Raw genomic sequence first — 20,244 nt, forward strand, 5'->3', positions numbered from 1 at the left:
GGCTAAACACATTCTTGGCCCATCTATGTGCTTGTGCTTGACATTGGATGAAAGTATGGTTGGATTGCTTTTCTTGTTTTGGGTACGATAGTAAATGTGAATTTCCTAAAATGTCAGACCTGAATTTGAGACTGTTCCTTAAAGACTATATGCAATGTGCAAACTGAGAGGAGAGAACTTTTTTGTATACTTACCATGAGGAGCCGTCACCACGGTGCTCAAGCTGCCTTCTTCTTTTAGATTCTTGTCAGTGCAGCTGTAAAAATAAGAAAGAAACCCAGCATCAGAAGGGTACTTAATATTATTTACTCAATAATATACATGTAAGCTTCTGTAGTTTTACTTCTGGTTGAAAACCTCTTAGGCTTACATTTCTGGAGCAAGGACAAGGAACTTCAATTTGCCAATCATTACTATTTCTTCTAAAGTCATTGTTCAAATTAGATGAACAAAGTTGAAAAGATCAGCATCACCTTGTGTGGACAACATGCCGCTATTTGACATTTTTTTAAAAGAGTAATACATGAGATTCTTAAGCAAGGTTGCCAACATTATTTGCAGAAGAACAAGTCTACTATTGTATTCCTCAATGGGATAATGTAAAAGTACTCTGAGAGAAGTTATCATTACATTTTATTCAGGGTAAGTAAAGTAAAAAATCCCTTCAAAAAACAGCTTTCCTGTTACATATTCTTCAAATGGACAAACAGACGTACTTGTGTGGAGTGTCTGTTGGAGCTTTGGGGATCTTGTTGGGAACAGGAGTGCTGCTGGTTCCTTTGGCTGGAGAGGTGGGGATGTAACCTGAAACTGATGCAGGCAAACATGTGCAGGTCAGAACTTGAGTGTGCTGGAACATACTTTTAAGTTAGTTCATATTTTGGGTATAACACTGAAACACGTTCACAAGTCAGCACACACAACAGTCAGGTACACACAGATGAATCACAGTGGTCACTCACTGGTGGAGCAGGGTCGGCCATCTGGTTCATCAGGGCACGCGCACACAAAACTGTTGGTCTTGGCGAAGCAAAGATGAGTGCAGCCGCCATTATTTACCCCACAGAGGTTGGTACCTAAGTGAGAGGAGTAGGAACATTCACAACTGGTACTAACCAGTCAAACAGAAACACATTTGAAAAGGTTTATTTTTGTTTCGATTGTGTTGAGACTGTAAGAGATGCTGACTAAATTCCATGTATATATTTGATCAGTAGTAGTTATACTGCCTAATGAGAAAACCACATAGCATTGAGTGACTGATTATTAATATTTTAGTTAGTGTCAATAATGGTGTTAAATGATTATTTAAATGCATATTTTTAAACTTGGGTATGTGTTGTTGTTTTTTTATTATGCTTTAATACAAGTTTATTTTGTTCTGTCGTTTCTATGGCAACCGTGGCTCACCAAACCGACCAGACTTGCGACCCGTTCTGTGCCTGCGTTCATTGCCGGCTGTATTTCAAGTTCACATCCATACCAGCCTCTGCTGCTTCAGCACTTTACCAGCCGAACACTTTGTGCATCAGTGTCCTCACAGAAACGTTAATGAACACAGTGACGTATCCCATGGTGTCAGGGGAGTCAGAAGTAAACCTTCCTTACCTGTCTGTCTGTGAGGTGATACCACTATAATGTCCATGAGGCCCTCCACGTTGGCCAGCACGGTTTCCTTGTTACGGCCGGTGTGTTTGTCAACCCGCTGGATGGACTTTGTCTGCCAGTCCGTCCAGTAGATCCAGCGGTCTTGCTGCGAGAGTCGGGAGAAAGGAGTTAGAGGGGAGGACACCGGCTTCAACTGGGGAAACGGGGGAGAAGAAGAGAGGAGAGGAAAAACACAGACAAGGAGCAGGGGGATGGGAGGAAGAAAGGGAAGGGAGAGAGGAGGAAGAAAAATGAGGGTCACAGTGGAAGGGAAGTAGAAGAAATGGTTAAGTTGAATGAGTTCAGTATGAGTTGGAGGACGGAGAGACGACCAGTGAGAGTCACACGGTGAGCCAATGAATGAAAGAGAGCAGGTGAGTGGAGGAGGTAACCAGGAGGAAGGGTCAGCCCAGTGATTGACAGCTGAGGGTGAGGAGGGGTGGGGTGGGGGGTACCTGTGTGAGGGCGAATGGGTGGGACACAGGGCTGACTAGGACCTGACGCAGTTTCCCATTCAGGTCCGAACTCTCAATCCTGTCCAGGTGGGCGTCCACCCAGAAGATCCTGCAGAAAACATCACAGATTCATAAACACACTTCGATCTGCAAATACACTGTACATGCCTAAAAAGCCATATAGGTAGCTCTTGCTGCAGACATGCTTCTCTCTCTAACCTTCGTGTGTCGTAGTCTAGCGTGAGACCGTTGGGCCAACCCAGGTCAGTGTTGATGAGAACCTTTCGGTCCGAGCCGTCCAGGTGAGATCGCTCAATCTTTGCAATGTGACCCCAGTCGGTCCAGAACAGGAACCTGCAGTGACAAGGCTGAACTGGTGAGCAGACTTTCTATTGTACAAACAATTTATTTTTAAATAGACTCTTCCAAACTAAACTCTTCCCGATGTTTTGGCTCCTTTCTGCTAACATTCTGCTTTTTATTCTGCTAATTTCAGCACAGTTGATTTGTCTGGATTTAAGACATCTTTTAAAAAAATGCTTAAGATATTTCTGTTAACAGCTTGTGAGTCAAAACACAAATATGAGGTTGAAGCCCAGTATAGTACCCTCTCTTACCCTTTGCTTGGGAATGCTGCAATGGCTCTGGGTTCATCCAAACTGTTGTTGACCAGGACTTTGCGGCTCGTTCCATCCAGACGGGCCACCTCGATGGTGTTGCGCCCGGTGTCGGTCCAGTACATATTCCTGGCCACCCAGTCCACAGATAGCCCATCTGTTGTCTTCAGGCCCTGGCTGATCACTGTCTCCATGCCACTGCCGTCTAAGTTTGAACGCCTAAAGAACAAAGTAGTGGACAAGAGTGGACATTATATCTCATTGGGCTACCTGAGACTAGCAAATAAAATAATCCTGGGAATCCTGCTAAATACTGTGACCCCCTGTGTGTTATTCTGTTCTGATTTAATGTCTTAATGTCAGCAAACTTTTCAGTTCCATTTTTTGAAGAAAAACATTTCTCAAAGTAGTATTGATAAGCGTGTTTTCAGTCTCACTGTCTTACTTAAGCACAGCAACAATAAACTTTGTCCAGATTTTTTCCCATTACGTACATAATTTTTAAAGTACCTCTACATGACAGAATGACTGTACTTGGTTAATACATATAATCATACATCTGTAATTAATTCAATGAAAGCTAACAAGTAAATGGCAAGAGAGAGTTTGCATTTAAAAGTTGTTTGCGTTCGCACCTTATAACATCCAGGGTGACGTCGGTGTAGTAAAGCTTTCCATCCACACTGTCGTAGTCCAGTGAGATGACGTTGTGCAGCTCGGGTACCGGTACGTGCACGTCGGTGTGGTCGTTGGTGTCCAGGGAGATTCTGCGAACACTGACGCGGTTGGAGAAGAGCAGGTACGTCTCTGGGGAGTCGTCACATGACCTGCCGTCTCTCTTGAGCAGGATGCCGGTGGGACAGGCGCAGGATGTACCATTGGGACGAGGCAGGCACAGGTGGGTGCAGCCCCCGTTTCTCCTGCCACACTTATTAAAACCTGAAGAGGCCAGAGATGGATGGATTGATGCAAGAGACAGGTGACGCCGTGCTACACAAAAAGTGTATCCATAGCTAATTTTTGTTTACAGAGGTGTCTTACTATTTCTAGGCAACATATAATCACTTGTCAATAATCACAAGTACAATCAACAGAAGGCAAACAAAACAAAAATTTCTATGAAACAACAAGTGAGCCACTAAATTTCCTCTAAGCTTGACTTGTGTAGTTTATGGGGTGAAAACGTCTTTTAGTGAGATCAAACAGCTCTCGTTAGTCACAGTTTACTACTAGGGCTTCCAGCCACTGCTAAAAACACATCTAATGTGTTCAACGGCTAAAACTGCATAATGTAAGGATAGCAAAAATAGAAATGGAGGGAAACTGAGCAAATCTGAAGAATTTAGGAAGCTGTGTGATCAGTTGCAAAAATCTACAAACAAATAAAATACAACATGTCGAGCAGGTCATGAAATATTGACTAGAAAATGGAAATAAAGGAAATGAGCAATATTAATCGATGGAAACACTTTTTTGTGAGGCAGCAGGTCTGGGACTATAAGAGTGCTAACAACTCACTTTAAGTCCCTACTATAGGTTAAAGCTCCAACAACACTGCATCCTACACTTCCCATAATGCAACTCAGTAAACACCACCATTTTTTAAAGTACACATCCAACAGTTTGATGTTTTAACACGGGCTTTATATTGAAAATATTTTGTCTCATAGCCCAAGCTGAGTGACTCCAGAGCCATTACGATATAATGCAACTTTTTCATACGCTAGTAAATATGGCAAGTTAACTGGTTTTGACAAGTAAAATGGATGTAGCTCCCCTTTAACTACAATTCAACTTCCTGTCCACAGACTCACCCAGTGGTCTCTCCCTGTCCACAGCCTGGATGTCCATCAGGCCTGGCAGGTTGGATCGCACCGTGATGGTGTTGGTCCCAGTGTTCTTGTCAGCTCGCTGGATGCTGCGGCTCTGCCAGTCGGTCCAGTAGATGTGGGACCCCATTAGGGTTAAACCGTATGGGTGCTGGACTGGCGTCACAAGGGTGCGGCGATTCTGCCCGTTCAGGTCAGATGACTCGATACGCTGGACAAGACCAGAAAAGATAAAAAGGATTACCACCATGGCTTCATACTCCATATTGTCTGATGATCTTTTGTCTTATCACATTTACATTTTAGCTAATTAGCATTTAGCAATTTAAATCACTACTAATTTCTACAGACTTGCGTTCCTGCAGTAAGGGTGAGGTTATACTAGAAATAAAGTGGTATGACTGGTTGTCCGACCACATTTTCAGACAGAGCTCCTGGAAGTCATTTTAAAAGTGACAAAAACGGTCGTGTCAAGAAGGAAAAAATAGTGCTAGAGAGAAAAGTTGTGTGAAGTGGGAGTGAATGTTGGCTCGTCGGTTTGGAAGGTGACAAAAATGGTCGGACACAGACCCCCCCAATCTGATATTGGAAAGGTGTGGGCTAGGGCTGAATAAGTTTGGAAAAATATCTAATTGCGATTATTTTGACGTCACTGACACGTGACGTCACATTCCATGGAAAACGCTCCCTTGGAGGAGTTATTTTCCGCTGCAGTTACAGTTAACATTTTTATTAATTTAGCTGATGCTTTTATCCAAAGCGACTTACAATTGCTATATATGTCAGAGCTCACACGCCTCTGGAGCAACTAGGGGTTAAGTGTCTTGCTCAGGGACACAATGGTGGATGTGTGGGTCTCTCACCACCCCAGATAGTAGATTTTTACAGATTTTTATGTCTTGTCTGTCTTTAATTTGGGGCATCTTTATGAACAGCCTTTTCTTTGTATTTTCCAAAATTATTATACCAGTCTGGCATGTGTTTATTTCATTATGTTGCTTTTTCTCACTGTGAAGCACTCGTTTAAAAAATGCTATACAGAAACAGGTTCTTTATTATTATTTCTACCAGTTTGTCTGATCCAGAGTGACTTGCAATGTATGAAATGGCAAATTAAGTCACATTTCTTGTCCATCAACATTACAAGTCCTTAAAAACAGAGAAACCAGGGCTTTTGTCCTATTGCAATTTATGATTGGTCACTTGATGTCAATACTGACCTCAGTGTGAGCGTCGGCCCACAGTAACTGTGAGCCAGCCATGTCGATGGCGAGGCCGTTGGGCCAGCCCAGGTTGTTACTAATGAGGACCACACGGTCTGATCCATCCATCGCTGAGCGCTCCAGTTTAGCGTGCTCTCCCCAGTCTGTCCAGTATAAATAACTGGATAAGAGAGACAGAGAAAGTTAGAGGGACACAAATCAAAGGTCAGACAATGTAAGAAGACAGAGATAATGTATGAGGACATGCTGGGTCACAAGACTAGCTATCATGTTCTAGCAGCCTCACCCCATCTCATGGTAGAGGGCAATGGCTCGAGGGCTGTCCAGGTTTTGCCAGATGAGAACTTTCCTCATGGAGCCATCCAAGTTGGCAACCTCAATGCGGTTGGTTCCCGTGTCTGTCCAGTAGATCTTCCTGCCAACAGCATCCACTGCCAGGCCATCAGTTGTCATCAACCCTACAGAGAGACACACAAAGATAGAGTTGTGACACTATGACTGGGTGGAGCGAAACAGCATCATACACGTAGGCCATCCTCCTCACCTGTAGATACGATGTCTTCATATGCTTTTCCGTTGATGTTAGCTCTGCTGATTTTCTTCAGTGTACTGTCAGACCAATAGACTTTTCCTGCAGGAGGCGCCACACATACACATGTAAGAACTAAGTGAGTTCTACTGTCTTTTTGAAACAGGCATTTTAAAACTTTGAGAAGGCATTCAAACCTTCTTTGGGGTCGACCCCGATGGCGATAGTGTTCTTCATGGAACTATTAACAGCCAGAACCACATCAGCGAAATAAGGGATATCCAAAGAAACCATCCTGATGTCTGTCCTCCGTGCAAAGATCAGGAAGCTGCTCATCCCTGCACTCACACACACACACACACATACACACACCACCTTCCAGTCAGAATACAAAGGGGGCTGATGTGCTTTTATCTTACTGGCATTAACCCTTCCTTCTCCCTTTATTTGCAGGCTTATTACTATTGTTTGCATTTCCTTTTGAGATTAATATGAGTATTGGCACTACATTTTCCATCATGCCTTTGGTGATAATGTTGCCTCGGGGGTTAACAAGTTACAGTAGCTGAGGAATTCACCAGAGCCCCATATTTTTAGCCTATATATTTATATATATTTTGATTAATCTACACCATGAAAGGTCATACTGCATCAGTTACAAAAAGCAGCTGTGTGATGTCCCCTTCCATTCTGTTGTTTCGTACCGGGTGTGCAGGTCTTTCCATCCATCTGCAGGTTGATCCCGGTGGGACAGGCACAGCTGGAGGCTTTGGGAGCAGGAGCCAGGAGACAAAGGTGGCTGCAGCCACCATTATTCACAGCACACGGGTTACGCACTACAGATGGAAACACACAAACAGACTCAGCTCAACCACTGTCCTACTTTCTAGATCAGGCAAGGAATGGAAAGGGAACGGGATAACAAAACAAAGACACACAACTTGCAGATACAGACAGTAAAAGCTTTGAGGGAACACAGGAGAGCCCCACACATCATTGAGATCAGTGAGGCTTCAGTTTGGTATGAGCCCCTGAGGCTCTGCCCTTTCAGCCACTGATCTGGGTTCAGTTTACCTGTAAACCTCACAGTATCAGCAGTGACAAAAGATCTGAGCTCTGAGAAAAGGCGGCAAAAATCAGAAAAGCAGAAGGTGACAGGAGATTTTTCTCCCTTCATCACAAGAGACAAAAAAGTCCAACAGGACACATTAAGTATGGTCCGTAAGTATAAGGACAGTGACACATTTTTCGCATATTTCATGCTGCTGTACTGCAAAACATTGAGATTGAAATAAAACAATGACTTTGAGTTTTAAGTGTGTGTGAAGTAAACTGAAAAGTGTTTTTGAAAGCATTAACAGATCAACAGTATAGGACTCAAAGCCATTTTTATACATAGTCCCACAATGATCCTAAACACATACATTGACTAGGGCTGAACAATATATGGCAAACATCTAATTTTGATTATTCTGATCAATAGTTCGATTTAAATTGATATTATTTCTGGAAGCTAAACTCCAGGCCTATATTGGTGATATTAAACATGACAAGTTTGTACTATGCATAACCAAAAGCTTATTTCCATGTGGGGGGAAAAAAAATAAAAAAATCAGACATCTGACTGACTAACTCTATACTGCTTTACACTTTGTCTGTTTAAGCTTATGCTAACAAGACAGACTGCTCCATAGCTCAGAGTCCTGGAGGCCCATTTGCCAAGCTTAGGTAAATAACAGTAATTAGCTACTGAAAATGGCTCGAGTTACCCCGCAGTTGATCCGATGTCGATGTAAACATCCTCAAATTACAGCTGAAAGCCTGCACTTAAACCTCATACTGTTTCATTCACTTCAGGGCCAATGTATAGCAGAACAGAGACAAAACTATGAAAAATGTACTATCACTGTACTACTACAGACTTTGCTGTACATGTACAGTCTTGATCTAGCACGTGGATGCACACAGACCTGTCTCCCGTAGTCGGTGGAACATGTGAATGTCCATGAGGTTCTCTAGGTTTTCAGCCAGTGTCTGCCGTCCCAAGCCGGTGAGCTTGTCAGCGCTCTGGATGCTCTTGGACTGCCAATCAGTCCAGTACAGCTTGTCCTCGTGTACAGTCAGGCCAAATGGGTGAGGCAGCTGACTGCCAATCAAAACCTGTACGCAAAAACAGTAGCAGAGGTCTGATTAGATCTGAACATTGCTGATTTCTACATCAACAGAAAAACTAGAACGCAAATCTCAAACGAGGATAATTCAACAAAATACATTATTCCTACTATAAAACATTTTAAGTTTAAAAAAATTCACAAACTAATCAGCATGAAAACATTAACTTTGTGAGGATAAAAATGAAAGCATAGCATCATTAAAACACCCTTTACCTGTCGATCAGAACCATCAAAGTTGCCAAATTCTATTGTCTTCATGCCAGCGTCGGCCCAGTACAGGCGTTTGGTCTGATAGTCAATGGCGAGCCCGTTCGGCCACGTGAGATTGGATGAGATGATGACGATGCGACTAGAGGCGTCCATTCCTGCACGCTCGATCTTTGGGTTGGCACCCCAGTCAGTCCAGTACATGAAACTACAGAGAAAGAATCAGACAAATGAGAAAGAATGTAATGTGCCATGACAAAAATAGGTTCATATGTTACTTGTTAAATCTTTTTAATCATCTCACCCTCCAATTGGATCGACGACAATGTCCCTGGGCCGGTCCAGGTTCTCCCATATCAGGACAGTCCGCATGCTCCCATCAGCATTAGAAACTTCGATACGATCTGTACCTGAAAAACACACAAGTGGTTGAAATCCAAGAGCAAACACTATGATGCAGGTGATCGTACATAATGCATCAGAAATCTGATTTTATCTGACATAATGTGAAATGAAGCTGGTTACCAGCATCAGTCCAGTAGAGCTTGTTGGTCACCCAGTCAATTGCCAAACCTGCTGGACTCTCCAGGCTGGTGTCCACCACCACCTGGAAAAACAGGTACAACAAAAATCTGAATTCTCCCATTCAGGATTCAATGCGGCCTCAAGTTACATCTTGTATCTTTAGACATGCTTAGAGCCAACACGAATTGCTGTTGCACTTTCACATCAGCTGCAGTAGATGGCAGTATTGCATAAATTCAAATCGTGCTGTCCTCTGCTGTTTTTCCTCTCTGTTAGTTCTTGGATAGATGAGAGCTGATGGGATTTCAGTGTCAAGTTCAGTCAGGCTGGATGCCACTGACCTCCTGCTTGGTGCCATTCCACAGAGCTCTGTTGATGGAGTCGGTGGTGACGTCCGTCCAGTAGATGTAGCCATCTTTGGCATCCCAGTCCAGTGCTACGGCATTTCGCACGTCAGCCAGAGGGATGACATCATCAGACATGTCCTCTGTATCGAAGCTGACTCGTCGGATGTCCGTCCTTCGGGCAAAAAGCAGGAACTTGTCAAGACCTGATTAAAGACCAAAGGTCTTCTGTCAGTTTTCTAGGTTTAACAGTGGGGTGAACAGTGAACACAGCAGAACAGCACTAATACACAGACATCTAACAGATCCAAACAAACTGACGATTAATATCATAAATCATAACTCTCAGTCTAATGTAATAATCTAGATGATAATAAAATGTAATATTTTAATGACTACAGGGTGTGAATGTGTCTTTCATAGGGTAGAGAAAAACTGCAAACATTTTGCCTAAATCATCAATTTTAGTTAAGCACTTCACTGTAACTTGTAATTTAACTTGTTTAAAATTTCCATTAGTTGAAATATTACTTTAGTGGATGTCTTGTAACCCTCTGTTGTGATAATCTACACTTTGATTGCCAGGCTGGTCAGAAAGATTAAATGCATGTTGCATTATTATTTTGTCTTTTTGGATTCGTTTTTTAAAGTTTTTATGAGCCACAGGAAATATAAGACATCCTCTGGCAGAAAACCAAAGAGGACTTTTTTTTATTCCAGACTCCACTTAGACAAATATGTATAAATTCAACCACCAGGACAGAAACATGGTTGTGGTTGTCTTAAGATAACCACTAAAAATGAAAATTAATAATTAATTAATTAATTCAATAATTGTCAAGTGGTAACTGGCATTCGTTCTTACATAAATGAATAAATATGTAACATCAACTCAGTTAAGGCACATATTAAAGTTCCAGGTGTTGAGGGACTCACCATCTGCACAGTTGTAGTGGTCCACCTTCTTGAAGCCAGTGGGGCAGGCACAAGTGTACGTCTTGTTGCTGGGGAGACACAAGTGGCTGCAGCCTCCGTTGTTGGGGCCACAACGGTTCCTGCCTCCTACAGGAGAGACAGAGACACACCACTCAGCAAATGATGGTTTATATGGTTAGAAACCTTTTGAAGAGGCTGTTTCCCGTCTGCCTCTCTACTGTGGGCTCTCAAATTAATGCAAAAATGCCAATAAAAACACAAAGGTCACTTCTTTCTACATGGGTCTTGTTTGCGTGGTTTTGCTCATCATTCTTTTATAACTATGTTCATAAATCACATAGTGATTTCAGCAACAGTGATACCAATTTCATACACGACCAATATCTCTAATTAATATTGTAAGGAATGTCTTATAGTGACTGATAGGTATCAGCAAAACTATAAAAACTAATTATGGGTTGTAAAAAGAAGAATTTTCCTTTAAACTCATTAAAGAGGTTTTTCTTTACCTTTGGACAGAGTGAGACAAGCAGTTTTCCCCTACTTCCAGTATTTATGCTGAGCTAAGCTAATCTTCGTTCTATTCATTAATTTATTTTCCAGAGACATTGCACACTGATCAACATCACTGTACATGTACCAGTGTTAGCCAAAAGGCAAATTTCCAAATGTGGTGCTTTGGCCAGATGTTAAATTAGTTATTAGTACAACAATAAAAACATGAAAAGAACAGCAGAAAGCAGGTGAAAACATGAAGCAGCTGAACAGGATAAAAAGATGAGTACGGCAACATTATGCGAAGTAGGACATTTACAATGCAGGCTCTTAATACATAACAATGCTGAGTCGACAGTCGGTGCAGGTAGTTAAAATATGACAACATAAAATCACATTACATTATAGGAGACAGGTAAAACCAGAAGAGATCCTAAAAGACTAACACGGACAAGAAACCCAGCAAATGAGAGCTGACAAGGCAAGCATGCAGTGACTCTGTATGATGACAGGTCTGTTGCTTTTTAATCAAGATTTCAAATTATATTCAAACGAAAGGTCAGAGTGGCTATATCATTACGGTGTCCCAGCAAAGAAGACTTTACCTAGGAAGTATATTACAATGAGAGGCACTGAGAGCTGGTTTGTATACAGATTGTACAGGCTTTATATTTGTATCAGTTGTAAGAGACTGAGCATTTAAACATTATATGTGAGAAAATCATAGCATTGATTTTTTTTTTAGCACCTTCAGGTGTGAGATATTTTGAAATAAATATTTTGTGTTAAGACATGAGGGTGGTGTCGATCTTCACATCCAACTCTTGGCAATAAAGCAAATAAGCAGATTTCCAAAAATGACAAATTATTCCTGTTAACTATGAAGTAGACTATAAACAGTGTATTTACTTTATGCATTTCATTTTGGAAATAAATTCATTTGAATAATTAAGGCTTTTCTATTTAAGAAATCTAATGAACTACACATCGAGCACAGAGCTTTAGTCTTCTGTTTTTCTAAATGCCACACTGTGTCCGAGTTCTGAAGCATCTTTTCTTTGTGCAACTGATGCAAAGTTCAACTCTGTTACATTCAGATATGAACAAATGTCTCTCTAAATCGCAATCAAAGCGAAAGGAAAAGGGCTTACAGTTCATATTAGTGTCGGACTGTTAGAATATTTTATCAGCACAATAACCAAAACTTTCTCTTGTCCAGAACTCGAGTTCAGCATGGTTTGTTAGCAAAGAACACAAGTCTTTGCTGTCATGCTGATAACACACCTCAACTGGTAACTTCATCACAGGGTCTAACACTAGTGCAACAAATCGTTCCATCAACTCTGGCTTTGCCACCGTGTGGGAAAAGGGTTCACTTCTGTGAGCAATGATACCCTTAAAGAAGGTTCGTATTTTCCATGTCTCTTCCAGACCAGATCATTTTCCACCCTCAATCCATGTTGAGTTTTTGTTTGATGTTTTCTTATTCAGCATTTTGTTCTCCTGCCTGCTGCATGACAACATTTTCTACAGCTTCAGGCAACTTAGTTGTTTTCAAAAAAAAAGGGTACATTGTTTTCACCCAGAATTCAGTTAAAAAAAAAATAAAATACACCCAATCACAGACATATTTGAGGGGATGTGGGGTGAACAAATTAACATATAAGGAGCCTCATGAGTTTTTTAAAGCTGAAATTATGTACGATACAATAACTCGCACTGCTCTTTGTCCATTTACTGTGTATGTTACTGCCAATGCTTCTTTGTAACCAATAAAACAAGCTCAGACATTAAAATCAATGAATCTACAACCATTGAAACAGCAAGTATGTCACTTACTGTGACGTCAATGACCTTTTGTCTAGGAAGACTATTCTATTTTCCCCATTGTGAAGCTATTGATTGCCTTGAATCAAGCTGTTTTGTGACCTTGTCATTTGATGACAATGGCAGTAAAAAATTGTTCTTAACAATGACAACAACAACAACATAGCATTCGATAAAGCTTATTAAAAAAAAAAACTAAACAGTGTGTTCTGTACTGAAACAGGCTTAAACAATGTTACAATTTACCTTACACTATTTAGCTCCCGTCTTTGCCCACGGGGTACACCGGCTACTCTCACTCACAAGTTTTGTAGTGATTACTAGGACATTTCAGGGCTATTTAACAAACTTTTAAGATCTTAAGATTTAGCTACACTGCTGTGTACAGACCTGCAGGCTGCCTTTGGGGGTGCAGGGTGTGTATGTCCATAGGGAAGTGCAGCTTGTTGCGAATAATCTCCTGGTTCTTGCCGGTGAATTTATTGGCACTGTTGATGCTCTTGGTGTGCCAGTCAGTCCAGTAGAGGCTGTCCTCAAACACCGTGATGGCAAACGGGTGGGGCAGGCCTACAGATAGAGAGAGAGAGACAGAGAGGTTTCACAAAGGCTGAGATGAAGTGTGTAATAAAACCAGCAAAGGGCCAATGACATTTTTCATGAAAGAACTAGCTGTTTTTTAAGGGAAGTAATCATCAAGTAAACAAACACAGGCGTTAAGTTTGACACCTTTATAATGAGCAAAGAAGTATGATTCAGTGAGGTTCATCTGGACATTCAAATCCCAACCCAAAAATATGAAAGGAAACAAATGCTGCTTTTGGCTTGTTCCACCAACTCTCTCCAAACATCCTCCCATTAAGCCCTGTGGCCGTGGCTGATGTCATATCGTCCCAATTTAGAGCTGCTTTCAATTACTCTGCCTCTCATTGGCCTCTAGCTGGTTTAGTTGTGGCCAGAGCAAAAGCAGAGGCGCTCCATCGGTTTCCTTAAGTAATGCGACTTTTCCATCCAGAATCTGAACGCAAGATCAAGAACAGCCCTAAACCGGATCAGACTGATCCTGAGACTCTGGACAGATTTTAGTCAGTTCTTGTCTTGGTCTACAATTAAATTGTTATTTACTTTGTAGTTTTAAGCTTTCATTATAAAAGGGAGATTTTAATCTGAAGGAAAGTAATTGATTTTCTCGACCACTTGTAAGGTGTGTATAGAGTATGGGTGCTCTAATCCAAAACAAAAATTTTGGTTGCCAACGGTAGAGTTTTAGTGTCTGTTGGTCTAAATGTGATCTTTACTCTCTGATCTGTGTAATGTATCCAAGCTCTGAGGCCACTGTATAAGGTCTTCCCATGTAATGTGTATGTCTAAATGCTGTTTTTTCCTCTTTTTCTGCTTGTTTCTTTCCATCCCTTAGGGTCTGTGATCTGCTCGTATCTATCTTTGTTGTCATGTGTTTTGCATTACTCTATAACATATTGTGTTAAATGTGCTCTTGAAGACGCTGTTCAGCTTAAGAGAAATGCCTTTGTGAAAACACTTTTTTTTTGAAAACAATTTCTTTTTTGGCCTTGTTGTCTTAAAACTTTATGTCTTAAGTACAAAATTTCTTAAACTTTAGTGACTAAATGAGCAATAATCAAACTATAACTAATTTCAATTAGTTCGAAAGAGCAGAACACAGGGAAAACATAAATAAAACAACTGTTCATGTCAAATTTGTTGTTCGAACTTTGGCACATAATAATGTATTTATGTGAAACTGCATCAATTGTTAGTAAGAAGCGGAAATCCGAAAATATGTTTCAGGGCCTTTAAAAAGGGAGGTGCCAAAAATCATCTGTATCAGTGTTCACAGCCCATATGAGTGGAACCCTGGCCTAAATACTAATGTGTAACAGGGAACTCCTCGCAGATTTGTCTTTATTGGGGACATCTGTTCAGGATGACTCCTCCACACTCGTCCAAATTAATTCTCTTCCTCTCTCTCCAGCTTAATCCTACTCCGGTGAAGTAGCCACACCACCAGTTGCATGAGAGTGCAGAATAGATGGAAAAATGTATTTCTGCAGAGCCGTGGCGGTGATGTGGCGAGCGTGTTGGTGCATGGCTTTTAAAAACAGCGCTGCTCATTTAATGACAGTGTTTTACAGCACGGCATAAATGTCAAGTGGTAAATGGCTAAAGCTGGAGAGAGACCAGAATGATAATGAACCATGAGTATCACCCTGAACTGTGTGTGTAAGCTTGAGTGTAAGCTTAATGACACAAGTTTTAGTTGTTGTTAGTTATGTACATACGTACATGTATATACTTTTATGTTAAGTGCAACAACATATTTGTTTAAGTTCCATGGTACATTTATTTGTCATCCTACAACACAAGGCAATGAAATTCCACATGCTTATTTTCTACATCTGCCTACTACTTGCACCTTAGCAATGTGTCCTGAGTGGAACTGGGTATGTTGGAAAATATTCAAGTGCAGATACAATGCCTGATTTTTGGTACCAATCCCAAAACAATACTGATGTGAAACCTTCCTTGAGAGATATATACATTTTCTACTAAATACCTTTTCTCATTTAACAATAACAAGTTCTCAAATGTTAAATGTTGTTTAAATACAAGCAGCGATATAAGAAAATAAATAGGAAATCTATGATTAAAATCGTGAACTTTGTGGTCAAATATGTAAAGAAGTACAAAGTAATTTTACAAGTTATTACAAACAAAAAAAGAATGATTTTTAAAAATTAAGAATCAGTCAAGACGGTTGAAAACTACGAGACCATGCCTGTATTTTCCTTGTAAGTCTTCCTCAGTTAGGTCCAGGTGTGTGCCAGCTGATACTGGCTGAATGTGTGGGTTTTCTGATCTTATCCTAACATGAGGGACACAACAGTGCACCCTCTTCCCTCTTCCGAGTCCTTGACAGCAACGAGGCACCTTGTTTTGATACGGTCACCTTCTTCCTTGTCGTCTCTGCACCGACACCCCACCCCTCCTGCTCCTTTATTCCCGGGACAGCTGGAGGAGCAGCTGCAGGCCGACAGGGCATCAAACGTACCACCCAGCCTTCACAGTAATGTCCCCTTTAATCTACATGTGGCGCCTCCTGGCACTTTCACGCCTCAACTGAATCTGTCACACTCTCTATCCACAGGTCATCAGCAACGTCACGGCCAGCTGGACAGAACACTGCTCGGCTTATACGTACAGAGATGGACTGCAATATAGGATAAGTTTAGTGCTTATCTTTTTATTTATTTCTGCAGGGCATCACTGCAGTACACAGCATGTGTCCTCAGGCAGATGTACTGTGAGATTACGTCAATACACAATACACTAGGGCTGCACGATTAATCTAATTGCAATCGCGATGTCGTCATGTGCGATTACTTAATAGTTTAACATGTTACAACAAATCATTAAATGTTGAACAAAATGATTACTAACAAATTAGTACTTCGCATTAATAAATTAGAGCCCAATGTAGAGCATTTTGCTTGCAGAAGGATTAAATAAATAAAACAACCCACAGAAATGAAATAGTGGTAAAAAAAAGTATACTATTAGACTATATAAAATTCTAATGAATGTAGTAATTAATATATTATTGTTATACTAACAGTAAACTATTAACTAAACAGTATACTCTTTATTTAATACACACAGTTCCTCCTCCAGGTTGTGGATAGAGACACTGCAGTGGATAGATGTACATTGAGCCCGCTCCAGTGTGCCGCCTCCTCTGTAGAGCAACACGCTCCCCTTGTTCTGTTTTACATCTTTTTCACTTGTTATAATTATAAATATTGTTTTAACTTTATTCAAGTTGAGTAATACACATTTCAAAATGTCAGTATTTCATGCATTCCTTGATAATTAAGCAAGTAGACTATTAGTAGCCTACCATTTGTTTCATTGCAATATTGTCCACAATAATGACGTCCAAATATGACTTTCTCTTCAAATCGTGCAGCCCTACAATACACACACACACACACAAAAAGCATTTCCCCTATAGGGATTAACAAAATATGTCATCATCTTCTTTTTCACAGGAAAACACCAGCAGCCCCTTCTCTTCCTGTTCCCCACCTCAAGATGCACAGGTGTGCTGACTGGATAGCAGCGTTATCTATAACACCCGCCTGCTGTCCAGCTCCAGTGACACAGCAGCTGGCACACATCCAGCTAGCAGGCAGACTCACACACACACACACACACACACAAAAAACTGTAGGTGTAGGGAGATAGACACTTGTTAACATTCCTGGGCACAGAGGCTCAGAATGAACACTCACACAAACACACACACACACACACACACACACACGTCCCATTTGTCCTGTGTGTTGTCTGAGCAAACAGAGGCTGTGGAGGAAGGACAGGCCCAATTACAGCCTTTTATCCTGAGAGCACACACATTAAGGAGAGCTCACAGGGCTGATGGCGCGCAGACACACACACACACATACACCCCTCATCAAATATTTCCCCTGTCCCTCTCTTTTCACACTCTTAAACACTCTTGATTGTCATTGATTTGCTTCCACAGTCTTTTTTAACTTCATCAGAGGAAAGAAAACCAGTCTATCAGCTGAAACTTGTGCTCACACTGCACACTTTCTAATATGTTATTACTCCAAAATTCATGATTTAATTTTTGAACCGGTGTAAACTGATTTCTTGGCCTTGAAAACACCCATTTACTTGGTTACATGGAAATACTGTACATGGATGCAATATGGATAACTTCATGATCCACCTTCAGCCTGCAGTAGAGGTTTAAAAACACTGAGTCAATACAGTGGATTGATCTGAAGTTGGAAAAGCAACTGTATTAATTTGAAGAGTTGGAATAACTGACCTCCTTAAAATGTTTCTGTCCCTGGTCAGCTTCCCTCACGAGCCAGAACGACAACCTTGTCAGTTGTCATTGTATTGCTTTCATTGCTCTGCCCTAATATCACTGCCAAGTTAAACTGACACTAACAACCCAGTAATCAGAGTCCTGCTGGCTGCTGTTTTGCTGACTGAGAAATGTGAAGGTTATGTAAGAAGAGTTCAAAAACTGAGAAACAAATCTTACATGAGGTCTCAGAAGCAGGCCAGAGCTTGTGTGACAAATCAGCGCCCTGTCTGTTTACATAAAGTATGTAAATGCCAGCTCTCCGCTTTTACTGCACACACACGCAGACACACACACTCAGGCTTCACTGCTGGAAACAACATCATAAACAGAGGCACGTATTTCAGTTTCATTACACATGCGCATGGTCTTTAAAAAAATATGGCATTGATCAACTCCACATGGTATAATGAAGCAGTGTCAGCATGCTATATGCTATAGCTGTCCCACTGTGTGTGTGTGTGTGTGTGTGTGTGTGTTGTAATTAATAAGAATCTGAACTCCAGCCAGACCTCTGTAGACCACATCTCTCCTGTTTCTTTCCCTCCCACTAAGAGCTTTCAATAAAAAAACATGAGTGTCATGTTTCAGGTTTACGAGGTATACAGGTACATTTTAGGTTTTACTGTATGTTAAATTAAATATATGAAAGGATTCATAGACCCCCTTTATATATTCAGAAATCCCCTATATTCGGTCAACCACAAAAACACAAAACATATACGTACCAGTCAAGGAAGAAAGGGAATCAACAAGCGGAAAGAAAGGGCATGTTTCTTCACAATATCCTAGTTCTATCTGTAATTACCTCCAACTCTAAACTGGTTCTTGATGCCCACACTAGCCAGAAAAGACCGAGAACAAGTAGGAGTATACCTTGGCTGATGACTGCCTTGCGGTTGCGTCCATCCAGGTCAGCCCTCTCGATGACATGGTGCTTGGCATCCACCCAGTACATGCGGCGGCCGGCATAGTCGATGGTGAGGCCGTTGGGCCAGAACAGGTGTGTGTCTGCAATGACCCGCCGGTTGGAGCCGTCCATATTGGAGTACTCAATGCGAGGTGTGTTGCCCCAGTCTGTCCAGTAGATCTTACTGAGGAGGAAAGTGGGACAATCATTGTTACATTAATTCCCTGTTTTCCTGAGGTAAACAGATTGTTGTCAGGATTAGAGACACAGCAGATGTGTGATGTAACAAAAAGTCTCCTCTGTGCTCGACATTCATGTCGTCCTCATCATCACTCATCTGTTCTGACCAGCCTCAGAGGGAAGAGCTACTTTTTTGGGGGATATTTTTCAATTATCCCATGCAAATGAGCTACCTAATAAAGTGAATGAGTTTTGTAGCTAACCATTTCTCTGGGGCTTTATGCAGAATTCTTTCCTGCCACTGCAGCATATGAAACCAGGAATGAAAACACACTTAGCTGCTGCCTCTGTCATGAAATACTTGTTCCACACAGATGCTCGCCTGTGGGCACTGCTGTGCTGCCAAACTTTAATCCCTGCTCTGCTGCTACACTACAACTAGGACACACCCATAGAGGATATGTATATATGAGTGTGTATACATTTGAAACCATCTGTAGTGATTTATGCAGTTTATGTGTGTTTGTTTGGAATCGTACCCCTCTATGGGGTGTAACGCGATGGCTCGAGGCTTCTCCATGTTCTGCCACAGCAGCACCTTGCGGTGTGTCCCATCCAGGTTGGCCACCTCGATACGGGATGTCCCCGAGTCTGTCCAGTACAACTTGTCATGGATCCAGTCTATGGCCAGTCCACCTAAAAAGGAGAGAAAAAATGTGTCTGAATATGAACCTGTTTTATAGTAAACTCTATTATAATAGCATGTTTTAATTTCTTAACATTTTTATTGCTATTTTTGTTTACTTGTTGGTGTTCTTATTTTGGAAATGTGTTGGCGATGCAACATCCCTTGCCCAGCCAAAAAAGCATGTTTGAAGAGGAGAAAGAAAGAGAAAGATGCTTTTTTTTGGTTCTCTCTAAAAGAATAGTTTAGCATTTTGGGAAATATACATAATTGCTTTCATGCAGAGAGCATTATTAACTCATGATAAAGATACAACTCGAATGTCTGTGTGGTAAATATGAAGCTACCTGTGCTCACCAACCGCATCTGGCAACATGGCAACAGCCGGAGACGCTGAACAGAAGAACTGGGACAAAGGATAAACTCTTCATCAAGAAATGGTAAGTATAGTCTTCATGCTAAGCTAGACTTAACACTTAACCCACAGACATGAGATTGATACCAATCCTCTTCTCATCACTTTAGGAAAAAAGCAAAAACATTTATTTCCCACAATGTTGAACTATTCCTTTAAATGTCATCTGTAAATTGTTTTATTCTCCGATCTGACTTTTGTTGTTGTTACTGTATGAATTCATTGCATGTGCTATTAACATAATGAAGCAATAAAGTTTCATTGAATTGAAATGACGGAGAGAGAGAAAGACAGAAAGAGCAAGTAAAAAGAACAAAACTAATATAAAATG

The 20,244-nt window shown here is 41.1% G+C and overlaps 1 protein-coding gene across 3 annotated transcripts in view; it reads right to left on the reverse strand.

Moving 5' to 3' along the window:
- Positions 1 to 20,244, reverse strand: part of lrp4 (low density lipoprotein receptor-related protein 4) — a 128,665-nt gene that overhangs the window by 6,074 nt on the left and 102,347 nt on the right. For 2 of the 3 annotated variants that reach the window (XM_046032353.1, XM_046032356.1), the window contains 23 exons: positions 19,353 to 19,509; positions 18,600 to 18,817; positions 13,199 to 13,375; positions 10,487 to 10,612; positions 9,548 to 9,756; positions 9,207 to 9,288; positions 8,986 to 9,091; positions 8,688 to 8,889; positions 8,271 to 8,460; positions 7,005 to 7,136; positions 6,498 to 6,638; positions 6,316 to 6,402; positions 6,058 to 6,229; positions 5,769 to 5,931; positions 4,534 to 4,759; positions 3,355 to 3,658; positions 2,720 to 2,938; positions 2,322 to 2,456; positions 2,103 to 2,211; positions 1,609 to 1,801; positions 963 to 1,076; positions 717 to 810; positions 195 to 256 (listed from right to left, as the gene is read on the reverse strand). In XM_046032353.1, the coding sequence (XP_045888309.1) occupies positions 195 to 256; positions 717 to 810; positions 963 to 1,076; positions 1,609 to 1,801; positions 2,103 to 2,211; positions 2,322 to 2,456; positions 2,720 to 2,938; positions 3,355 to 3,658; positions 4,534 to 4,759; positions 5,769 to 5,931; positions 6,058 to 6,229; positions 6,316 to 6,402; positions 6,498 to 6,638; positions 7,005 to 7,136; positions 8,271 to 8,460; positions 8,688 to 8,889; positions 8,986 to 9,091; positions 9,207 to 9,288; positions 9,548 to 9,756; positions 10,487 to 10,612; positions 13,199 to 13,375; positions 18,600 to 18,817; positions 19,353 to 19,509 (3,618 nt within the window). The remainder of the gene's footprint in view (positions 1 to 194; positions 257 to 716; positions 811 to 962; positions 1,077 to 1,608; positions 1,802 to 2,102; positions 2,212 to 2,321; positions 2,457 to 2,719; positions 2,939 to 3,354; positions 3,659 to 4,533; positions 4,760 to 5,768; positions 5,932 to 6,057; positions 6,230 to 6,315; positions 6,403 to 6,497; positions 6,639 to 7,004; positions 7,137 to 8,270; positions 8,461 to 8,687; positions 8,890 to 8,985; positions 9,092 to 9,206; positions 9,289 to 9,547; positions 9,757 to 10,486; positions 10,613 to 13,198; positions 13,376 to 18,599; positions 18,818 to 19,352; positions 19,510 to 20,244) is intronic. The other variant, XM_046032355.1, reaches the window with a different exon arrangement.

Source organism: Micropterus dolomieu, linkage group LG20, assembly GCF_021292245.1.
Source record: "Micropterus dolomieu isolate WLL.071019.BEF.003 ecotype Adirondacks linkage group LG20, ASM2129224v1, whole genome shotgun sequence".
NCBI lineage: Eukaryota > Metazoa > Chordata > Actinopteri > Centrarchiformes > Centrarchidae > Micropterus > Micropterus dolomieu.